This window comes from Pinus tabuliformis, chromosome 8, assembly GCF_031772625.1.
Source record: "Pinus tabuliformis cultivar Carrire ecotype Pingquan chromosome 8, CPIR1, whole genome shotgun sequence".
NCBI lineage: Eukaryota > Viridiplantae > Streptophyta > Pinopsida > Pinales > Pinaceae > Pinus > Pinus tabuliformis.
In genome coordinates, this window is record NC_142294.1 from 53156436 (window position 1) to 53168589 (window position 12154).

The 12154-nt window shown below is 39.3% G+C and overlaps 1 protein-coding gene across 1 annotated transcript in view; it reads left to right on the forward strand.

The window, feature by feature from the left end:
- The window catches only part of LOC149234107 (uncharacterized), a 253079-nt gene extending 244328 nt beyond the window's left edge, over positions 1–8751 (forward strand). The window contains exon 3 of the mRNA XM_089371749.1: positions 7846–8751. Coding sequence (XP_089227875.1) covers positions 7846–8374 — 529 coding nt within the window. The 3' untranslated portion in view covers positions 8375–8751. The remainder of the gene's footprint in view (positions 1–7845) is intronic.
- The last annotated feature ends 3403 nt before the right edge of the window (positions 8752–12154 follow it).

The following is a 12154-nucleotide window of genomic DNA, read 5'->3' on the forward strand; positions in this document are numbered from 1 at the left end:
AAGAATGTGAAAGATAAATCAGTGAGTGTAATTTTTTTATTAACATAAGATACACATTTATAGTACAATAGGTGACTCTTGGGATTCAGATCCCAAGGTCTCTTGGACTGCTTTTGTCCATTCGAATTCCACACTAACCCTTTAGGATTAGGTGTCCAACATTCCCCCCCTTAATCCGAAGGGTTATGTATGAGTCCAAGAAGAGAGCTGTAATACAAAATGTGCAAAAGATGCATGGCAGCACTAGGCTGAATGTGCTCTATGAAATGTTGGTAAAAAAGGGCGGTGGTTTAAGGATGACCACCAACACTGGAACGCTTAGTGCAGTTCCCGGAACTCTTCCAAAACTGGCAAGAAACTGAAGTTTTCTGCTAGAGGAAGTGATCCTATTGTTTTAAAGAGGGAAACCTTCAACCATGAAAGGGAGGTCTCACCCCGCATAAAAGGTAAAACTTCAACCTGAAAAGGGAAGTCTCAACCTGTGATGGTTTAAGGATAACCAACAACTCTGGAATGCTTAATGCAATTCCTGGAACTCTTCCAAAACTGGCAAGAAGCTGGAGTCTTCTGCTAGAGGAAGTGTTCTCAATCTGTGATCACGGGCATCTTTGTCTCTGGCTACAACTCTGAAACTGGTGTGGCAGGTTGTGGCTCAGGCTTGCTTGATGTGACTTTGAAGCTTGTAGATGACCATCATTTCCCCCCCTGTCAGGTACAAGGTGAGAAGATGGAGAAGACTCAACTGCAAGACTGTTTAATACTCTGGAACAAGTTCTGACATGTGTTTGGACTATCTTCTTGGCTGTTGATGCCCATTGCCAAGAAGCGATCCATCCAAGATGAATCTTTGTTCTTGCAGGACGTTTGTTTTTGAAGCATCTCTGTGAAGAATGGCTGGTTTTATGGCAGTGCTTACATGGATGAAGATCAAAACAGTGATCTTTCAGATGGCCAACTCGATCACAGTGTTGGCATTTCACGATCTGTTGTTGTTGTTGTTGTTGTTGCGGAAGAGGGGCAGATTCTGGAATAGCTGAAGCTGAACTGTCATGAGAAGCAGGTGAACTGTCATCAATGAATCCAGCACTCTGAAACTGAATGGGCTTTGAGTAGTCTGGAATATGAAAGGACAAGTCCTTGTCATATCCAAGACCAGTTCTGTGCTTGTTGTGGACAAGCTGTTCCCAAGGTCTGATGATGGGCTTGGGAAGTGCAGACTGAGTTTCTGCATCTGCATGTAAATCTGTTGTTGTATTAGGCACAGAATTTGCAACATTAGTGTCTTGCTGTTTATGGGAGTTTGTTTCAATTTTCTGAACAGAAACAGGTTCAGAATGATGACTCCACTGCTGTAATTCTTCTTGCTGTAGCTTTGTTTCCAGCTGCAAAAACTCAATATTTTCCTGTGCATATTGTAAAGATTTTTGAATATCTCTGAGAGTGTTTTTGTTGACTTTAACTGTACTTCCATCAATAGATAAGATGAGAGTGCTTAATAACTCTAATAATCCATGATTTTTTTCCATTATTCAGACAATCAAATCAACAATGTATTTGTAAAAACAATCAAATGACCAAAAATGCACTCCCCCTTTTTGTTGTTGTTGTTGTTTTAGCCTCCAATGCACGTTCCTTTAGATATCTCTGTAGAAGTTTCAACTGTTTACAATGAAGATTTCCACTTTGCAATACCCAGAAATTGTACCCAAGAGTGACAACAAGTTCTGAGCGGACTTTGATATCACAGTGACAGTGAGCATATACGATGCTGAGCGGACTTTTGAGTCATGAACTTTCCTCCATTTAGGGCCACTTGCAGCAGTGGGGAATCATACGCAGTGATCTACGTTCCTACTCTGGCATTGGAAGTGGTTAAGGAAATCGAATCTCGGGTAACACCTATGGTAGGAAACGAGGTTACAGACAATACATTTGCTGGTAATGCACTTGTGCCATTTGTTCATGGAATGGGGCTTATATCAGATGAGCAATTTAAAGATGCGGCGGATGCTTGTAAGGGAAATTATTATGACACAGCTGATACTAGTTGTGACACCAAATTAATGGTAATCGAGCAGGAGGTCGTAAGACTCAATATTTATAACATTCTTGAGCCATGCTACCATGATCCTGGCCGAAGATCAGCGGAGTCCCTTGCACAGATGATCGCTTTGCTAGTGTTTGGTTAACTGATGAATCTGTCAGGCAGGCAATTCATGCTCAAACGAAGCAAAAACTTTTAACCCTTTGTAATTTCAGCTACGTAGAGCATGACATGTCAACCTGGTTTCTCATATCCACTGCCTAGTGCAACAAATCAACACTTTAATTGAATTAGACGGCACCCATGAAATAATCCAACAACCATTTCTCAATACCATGACAATGCAACAACAAATTTATCTGTTCATCAATTCAGTTTCAATAAAATGAAATATGTGATTCAATTTCGTTTGGTAGCTCGACAGAAAGACGCCTGCGATCTGGTAGTTGAACAACTTTAGGTGCTACTGCTTCTGCTGCAGTTGGAGAAAAGCTTTTGTCTACCTTACTAACTGAGATTGTCGGGCTGGAGATCACAAAGGGAGTTCTAGTGCTGGGAGCTACAAATCGTCCTGAAGCAATTGATGATGCACTTATGCGTCCTGGTCGCTTTGATTTGGTGCTTTATGTGCCACCGCCTGATTTGGAAGGAAGAATTGAAGTGCTACGTGTACATACTCGAAAATTTTGCTGCTGAATGTTCCCAAATATTGACGGTCCAGACGACCCGCCCATTGCAAGGCATAGCAATCCGCTTTCTTCGTCTGCAGTAAAAGCATTAGCAGCAGGCAGAACGAAATCCGCGCCCCCTTAAATAATGTACATATATAAATGCTGCAACATTACAGGAGTTTTCAATGTACATATATAAATGTCAGTCGCTGCACATTACAATAATGTATGCACGCATGTGCACATACTGTTCAGCACCACATTCACTAAAAAAACAGCATCACAATTAGAACAAGAAGAAGGCCAGAAAGCTTTAAAATGCTAAGCCTACAAAACTCACGAACTCGGCCCTTATAAATCCACGAATTCGGCCCCTATAAACTTGGTCTCAGTGCTGAGCAGCGCGGCCCTCACAAACTCGGCCCTTTCATTTTGGCCATCTTCATTATGGGTTCCAAATCCATGCCCCAAAAGGTCAGATTGACGGTCGTAAGCGATGACATGGGCCTCGTCCCAACTGCTTCAATCCCAACAGCGCTCGATTTTCCCCAATCTGCTCAACTTCCAACAGAGTTGCCAGAAAACATTATCTTGGTTTGCATAATATGGGATTTTCTGGATCGCGAGAATGGAAATCGCACAACCGTGCAATTTATATGGAATTAAAAGTTCAATTGGTTTGAGATCATGCACCATTTAGACCATAATACATATGATTTCGAATTCCGCTGCTACGCCTTCTGTGTATTTTCCAATATTGATCGTCATTCTACTGATTACTTAACAGAACATGGTTTACCCACAGTTGTAATTACCAACGAACATTGTCTTGACAGCGGCCATCCGTCGATATGCCCAATTTGTCAGGAACGGTTAACCAATTTGGGAGACACCGTAGAAGAAATAGCAGAGCGGTTTATTCAGAATGAGCGAAGGACATTCAAAGGGACGGAATGGCAGTGTAATCCCTCAAACCCAAAAATTATTGAAAGAAAATTTCACTTGACGGCGGCACCAAAATGCAAGTAAACCATTTTAGAGCCGAAAGATTCTGGAAAACAAATCACACAGTTTAAACGCCTCGGACTCAGGCCATGGTAACGGCTCTCTGTCTGGAGATGCATTCAATTAGAAACGCATCAACGTTTATGCGCATTCAATATCAATCACTGAGAACAACGCACATTCATCAGCATAATTATGGATAGTGCGCAGTCTTCATGACACCTCTGTACAGATGACAGAGCGCAGCAGCGTCGGATAGAGAATAATGGCAGAGGAAATGGCATTCGATGCACAGGACGAGGAGCGTTATGTGTAGTGTTAACTAGGCAGGGTATTTTTCTATTTCAAGACGTGTCAGAGAATAATCACAGTGCTGTTATACCAGCGCTCCTACCACAGCGATGTTTACTTAAAAACGCATATGACAAAGGGCGCAGTCAATAAAATTGACAGATAGGCATCTCAGAATCGCTTGGACAGTGCTGGCAGGAGCAGCTACTGACATGCACATAACAGGCCACAGAAAAACAAGTGGCTCTGATACCATGTTAAACAGACATGGTCAGCAAAGAATGTGAAAGATAAATCAGTGAGTGTAATTTTTTTATTAACATAAGATACACATTTATAGTACAATAGGTGACTCTTGGGATTCAGATCCCAAGGTCTCTTGGACTGCTTTTGTCCATTCGAATTCCACACTAACCCTTTAGGATTAGGTGTCCAACAAGCATGATTATAAATATACTTGGTAATTTGTTTTCACTCTTGCACAACATCTTGCACCCACTCCAACTTCCCAATGTCCTCTAGTATCAAGTCTATGCAATGGGCAGTGCACGAAGTCCAAAAAATGGTGGGATATTTGGCACAAAGCAACCTTCCAGACGCTACATAATTTGCAGCATTGTTCATGATTATGTGGACAACATTTGCAGCCCGAACTTCCTCTATAACCTCAGCCAACAATGTAAAAATCAAATGTGCATCCTTTACATGTGCAGATGCATCAATGGATCTTAGGAAAATGGTTCCTTTAGGGCAAGCTATAACAAAATTTATTATTGTTCTGCCCCTCTGATTTGTCCACCCATCAAACATAATTGTGCAACTTGTAAACTTCCATGAACTTTTAATGTGCCTTGACACACTCGAGCTCTTATCTAGGTCTTTCCCCCTAAGTTCAGTATAATATGGGGCTTTGTATTGAGGCCAGCAGCTGCAATGGCATTCACCATGGGCTGATAAAAATAAGACTTTGCATAGTCGAATGAAAGACTATTTAGTATTATAGTACCAATACCTCCTCACTGCCATATCTGCCTCCTTCCTCTTCTTTTCATTAAAACTCTCCAAGGTTCGCTGAGATTCTGGAGAGGAAGGAAGAAAGGAGAGGTTATACTCTTGTTTGTCACGACTCACAACAATTGAAGAGGAGTTACTTACACTTTGATCCGGTGGTGCCATATGAGATCTACCTATCCCAGAAACCTCAACTTTCATTCTTGCCCTCTTATAATTTCGTTCTCTAATGGCATCCAAAAAAGCCGCCATTTCAGCAGTGATTTCTGGAGGGAAATGATCACAAAACACCACACCTTTGCTAGGAATTCTAGTTAGGTGTTATTTCAACCTGTTTATGCCTGCATACATTGTGGCATTGCAATAATTGCACTTGACTTGGTGGTCATCACTGGGAATGACTCGGACACAATGTGTTCATGCTGAATCACTAGGCCTTCTGCTACCCTTTGGTGGCATGGAATCTGGAAGAGAAAATAATATTAAATTATAATATTAAATTTAGCTCTAAATTTAAAATTTAAAATTTAAAATATTTAATTTATGTAATAGCCTATAGGACAATTTTTTGGCCTTATGTGTGGCTGAGAAACTCATGACAAGGCCTAAAACAAATCAGAGAAAGGAAAAATAAAATTTGAAACAAAAAAATTTGAAATGAAAACAAAAGAAAATTTGAAACAAATAATCAAACTTCATGAAGCCTACCTGGTTGTGATGAAGCCTCCTTTAGCCTTTTTCAACCTCCTTCGGCCTCCTGCAAGAGCTTCTTCACTGTGCAATGCAGTCACTCAGCTCCTTAATCAGAAATAAGAGGGAGGGAGGTGCTTATAAAGCATTTCCTCCCATCTATTTTCCCTTTCTCTCTACAGGATATCAAAAAAACAAAAACAAATCTAAAAAAATTAAAGCTTGGTCAAGGAAGTCCGTGCTGGGTCTGCCGCCAGTCTTATACGAGTCCATGTGCGAGTCTTGGTGAGTCTGCATGAGTCTTCATGAGTCCAAGTCTTAAGCGCGAGTCTTGGCCTCTAGACTCTTTCAACTATTGACTTGTGAAGACTCGTGAGTCTTCACGAGTCTTATATGAGTTGTGCTATACTGGTTCCTCTCACTGCACATTCTTCGTTGTGGTTATATTTGTGTCTCTGGTCTTACTCTGATAATTCTACAATACTTTTTAATATTTTTACTTTTCTGGAAAAAAATGGCCACATTTATCATCTTTATTTTAAAGACCATGTTAAATATGTACATTCTTGCTTGGTTTAGTTAAAGGGAGATCCTTGCAAATAACACACGCAGAAGCTAGTAAATAGCTTTAGAATCAACATTATACAAGAAAGATACCTTTTCACAAATTGCATGTGTAGGTGTAACACCTCTTCAGTTTAAATCCAAAAATTGAAATTTGGTTTACCCATTCCTAAGGTTTGCAGTATGGAGATGCCACATGAACTTAAAGAAATAAATATAAAAGTACCACAGCGAAACAGAGCACCTTTTGAAGAGAGATCACTTGGTCGACTGATGACAAATTCTAAGTCAAGACCTGGCATAAGTAGATGGTGGCAGGTTTGAATCTGCTGTTTTGCTTTATTTTCATCCAATCCTTGCCAAAATATTGTCATGACCACATTTTTTCTTTGACAAGCATATCATTCCAGCAAACATAAACCATACTGTCTGCATGATTGCACAAAAAAGAACAAATATGGTAGAAAAGAAAATTCTTATTTTCTGAGAGAATGTTTCTTATGCATTTTTGGTAGATTTTCTGAACAGCTCACAAAGAAACAACTTCAGGTGAAAAATAATGATTCAAGCTGTAAACATCATTCACATGCTTCATTTGATCCTTTTTTGGTATGTCAAGTCACTGATCGTGTGCGCGTGTGTGTGTGTGTGAGAGAGGCAAACATTCTTGAATTGATTCCTTAGTATCAGTTAGACCACGCCTGCATTGTCGTCGATCCATCCAACATGACAGTCGACTGATCCATATAAAATGAATCTTGAATCTAACTAGGATTTCCTCACCGTAAGTTCAGCAAAGGAATATAATATGTATCAATTGCCTCTCATACTGGTGTCCTCAGTTATATCAAACATATGCATGATCATGTTCATCTATTCTTGAGAAAATTAACGATGTCAACTTGAGAGCCTGTCATGTCAGATGACATATTTCACTATCTAAGGCTTAAGAGGGATTAAAAGACTTGTAGAACCTGGATACAATGCTTTATCAGATAATTTAGGTCCTCGATGTTTACTTCTCTCTTCTGTAGTTTATGCTTCTGAGAGAGATTTGGTTTCAAAAGCCAGTTTGATATCACTTGTGACATACCGGCCTCTCAACTAAGTAAGAAGGGCATAAGATTCCTTTTCCCTATCCTCAAAGTGGGGTTCTAAGTTCCTTTTTCTTTTTCTCTCTTTTTGTACACATTGTGTTTACCGCATCAGTTATAAACACGTTACAAAGCTGCAAGATAACAGGCTATGGATTCTTAATCACTTTGAAAGTTGGGGTGTCTTTCCAGTCATCACCAAAATGTCACCCCTTGTATCATCATCCCTGAACCTTGGTAAAAGTTAAGCTAAAATCTGAGTATATCAAAATGTGGTCAATCCCATAGACTGGATGCGAGGTTAGCATGGGTTTTTGGCCTTAGCACATTTCTGAAGGTAAACTGCTTAGTATTTTTACAGGCACTTCAGCACCTAATTATACATTGGTGATTTATCTGGCTACACCTGTCATTTGATAATAGCTTTTTCCACTATGAGTAAAAATTTGCTTATTTTACCTTATTTTCTTTGCAGGTGTGAAACAATTCTTCAGCCTGGGATTAATTGCTCTGTCCGTGTTTTGAATCATCCTCAAAAGGCACGGCATAAACCCCGTGCTTTTTCCAAATTCGTAAATGTTGTCGTCTATTCTTGCAACTTCTGTTCACACAAGAATATGAAACCTGGCACTCATAAGGATTACCTCAAGAAAAAAGCTCTTGAAATGCCAACTCCTGCAATGCAGAAAAAACCTCCAAAGAAGATTATTTTCAAGCAGACGGAAAAAAGTTGTGATAGTAGTTCCATATTGGGCTCTACTGCTACAAAGAAGAGGAAACAGAAAGGTTTGTCAACTCCAAAGGAGCTAGTAAGCAGCAATCAGAGGCCACATTTCTCTGGAAACTTTCCCAGTACTTCGATGTTGACAAATCTTCCTAGCACCACAAAGAAGAGGAAACGGAAAGGTTTTTCAACTTTAAAGGAGCTAGCAAGCAGCAACCAGAGGCCATCACCATCTTTTAGTAATTTGAATGCCCTCAAAATCCCTTCTTTCAACTTGTAGGGGGGACAAGGATTCAAACATTCCAGAGGAAAATTGTTTATGATTGGTAGAGTTTGTAATTGTATATGGGAATTTTGTTCATAAGTGGCCCATCATTTACCTTTTTCTGCTCTTTCTTTGTATGATTCTTTTACTTTTTTATCACTAGAGAATCTTAAGTGATCAGTTCCATTAATTAGATTGTCCAAATCCATGACTTGTATTTGTTATCTTGTACTATCTTATGATAAAACGGTTTTTAAACTTGGAATGGAAGTCATCTGAAAGTCGCTTGTTCAATCTTCATGTAATACACTTGACCAACTCTTACATTTAAACATCTGGCTGTATTTTGAGCTGTGCTTTTTATCATGTCAGCACTTTTTGTGTGCTACCAATTCTGTCTCAGAGATTAAATATCTATTTTAGATTATATTCTCAGAAAGCTTTTTAGATATTTCAACAAAACCAAGCAAAGAGCACATCATTGCATCCAGTTTCTTAGTATTCCACATTGGCGTTCTCCATTTTCTTTGCACTGTGTGGTATAACTTGTTTTCAATCCCTGTGCATTCTATCTAGTTGTAGCATTAAGTTCTCTTCAACAATTTTGTCGTTCACTTGGTCTACTATTGAATGCTTTGTTTCTACCATCTGTTTCCTTGTATTATATAAAGGATGCTGACAATCTTGGAAGTGCTAATTGTATATCATCTCCCACATTGTTCTATTATTTTTTGATGCATTTTCATTTCAGGAGCAGCCTTTGCTTGGAAGGGCATCTCTTTTGAGAATAATGTTGGAGAGAAACCATCCATCGGTGCTCTTTTGTTGTGATTGACAAGGTTTGAGGATATATGTGAACTTTCACCATTGTTTACAATTATGTTATGCATAAGTCATAGACAGGCTATTTATGACATGTCCACAGGAATTGAACCTGGCCATACAAGACAGAAACTTCACCACTTTATCAATCCTTTGGTACACTTGAATAATTATATTCAGCTTATAATGTTTAGATCTTGTCGAGGGACATAAAGAACTTTGCCAAGGTGTCGCCTTTGGCTCATTGGGGCTTTCCAAAACTTTTAATTCTTCATTTCCACATATCCAAGGTATAATTGATTTAGGAAAGTTTATTAATCTTTCATCGATCTTTACCTTTTTATGCAACTATTCATAGGTATTAGGACTGAGATTGCCAAAAGCTTTTGAAGCAATCCAATGCTTCTTCTATCACTATTTTTGGATATTTGAACTTGGGTGATGTTGTGAAGATAAATCCCTTCTGCGGACAGAAGCGTTCTCTCTAGTCCTATGCGAGAATCTAGCAACAAACCGGACAAACTAGTGCAAAATTCTCCTAGTTTATGTTGAAAAATGCAAAGTGAGAGAGAGAAACCTTCCTCACTCTGATGCTAAGTGCTCAACTTCTAATGATGATCTCAATTCCTTAGCCTCCAGGCTCGCTCCTCACTATCCCTTGCGTTCGAATACCTGCAAGAGAGATCAAAAGACAACAAGAGATACAAGAGCACACACAGTATAATTCAAACATAAACTACATGATAGATCAAAGAGCATCATGCTAAATGAATAAATTTTTATACATTTATGGAAGGTAAACACCAGATGTATTTATTAATGAATCAAAAAGGGAAGCATACAACCATGTGTTTTGATGTTGAAGGCCTCCTTTAGGAGGGTTCCAATTCCAAGCCAAACTTAACAAGCTCTCCTTTCCTCTCTCACCAAAATGGCAACATCTAAGCACAATTGAGCAAAAGAATGCCAATCAACAATGACCAATCCATTGAGAAAAGTGAAGAACGAATTGATAGTGATGGAGAGGAGGTTAGAGATCCACCAAAGGGGGAAGAAGGTCCTTATCCACAAGGTTATATCCCTAAAGGTAGGATAAAAGGCTCTAAATGGGAGTACTCGACCATATCTTGATCCAACAACTGCCAACTCGCCATTCTCAAGGCTTCTAGTAAGAGAAGCTTCTGCTCCATTTTTGGAGAAATTACCAGAAGAGGATCAACGCGGATTTTCCTATCAGAAGTCGCGCTGCCAGCGCTAGTCACTAGGTAGACAAAATGTTACCAACACAGATTTGCCTACTAAAATTAGCATTGGTCTTGCAAATTAGGTTTTTTCACAAGTTTTTCTAGAATTGCTTCAAGACATTAGTTCTCCATCTCTTCAGGGATGCATTGGGCATATAATTCATGGTGAATGAGTTTACACAACTTTTGTTGCTTTACAACATTTGCGACGACAATGGCACAAAGGACGACGCTTCAGGTGTAGAGTTGGGAATGTGACAAAACATTGTGTAACATATGCCCCCTAAAGCAAGAAAGCAGAACATGAGAAGATCACTGTCAGGAGACCTGCAAATCAAACATGATACAATATATGACATCTCTGATATATACATATGCCTGATAATACATCTGAATAGGCATCAAAATATAATACATGAATCCACGGTATGGATGCAACCATCCATTTGAAAAGGATCATGTCTATGGATCCATGACATGGACGCAACCATCCGTATGAAAATGATCATGTATACAATCATGAATACTCAATAACTCCTCGTAACCTAGATTTTAACAAATGAGATCCAGGGTCTTCATCTCTATCCTGATCGAAGTACGAATCTAACCATGTGAATAGATGTGTTGACGTTGAACATGGTAGAAACCACTTGATTACTGGTCAATAATGTAAACCATTAATAGGCACGAGAGAAACCACCAATAATGACGATGGCCCTCAAGGTACACTAGTACAATCTACAAGTGTGAATATGTGAGCTGAAGTCAAACACTTGCCGAATCATTCGATTGAAGGCCAATGATGTAAGCCTATCATCGAACACGAAGAACTTGCCATTGAGGCATGCAAGCTCCAAGGTACTGAAAGGGCGTTTCTAAATCAACTTCCTGGATAATGAGCTGAAGTTGACAGGAAGTGATCTGTTGAAGGAGGGCCATAATGTTTCCCACATCATCGACACGAAACATAGGATATCTCAAAATTATAGGAGTGATTCAGGATTGTTGCAGAGAGGGTCACATAGGTATAAGAGGTTTGACTTTTGCATATAAGACTTCTTTTGAACATATCGATGACACGACTCTAGAGTTCGGTAACACTTGATACAAAATGGAATTGGAGGTCATGATGACAACAAGGGTGATCGAATTAGAGGCAAATGGATTTCCCAAACCCAGGAAGGCAAGTGGCAAAGAGAGGATATCCCAAACTCGACACGAGATACATATGAGTGTCATGTTCAAGAGCGACATGTTGCCTTTTATACAAGGTACAAAACACACTATCTTCCATTTCAACCCCCCGCTATTGCTAGCAAGTACCGCTTTATTTTTAATCACAAGCTTGAAGAGGATACTAAGTACCTCTTTATTTTTAATCACAAGCTTGAAGAGGATACCATATGCTTGTCGTATAAGTTCATCATTCGGATGAATCCGTACTAGTAATTTTAACTAGCCTTAGGAAGGAGTAACCTGGTCTCATCATGGAGACAAGTCTTGCATCGTTTAAGTTTTACGAGTTTGACAGAGGTGAAACTCGACGTCTTTTTCATGTTTAGAGAGTTTGAAAAAGAGGTGAAAAAGAAAACTCCAAATGTCCCTTTTTGTAGATCGTCATTCGAATCCGAAAAGGTAGAAAACGATATTCGAGAGAACCTCTTAGTCATGGTCAATTAAGGTATTCTTTTTTCGTACAAGAGTATCTCAGTCCGGAAAAAGGGTTAAA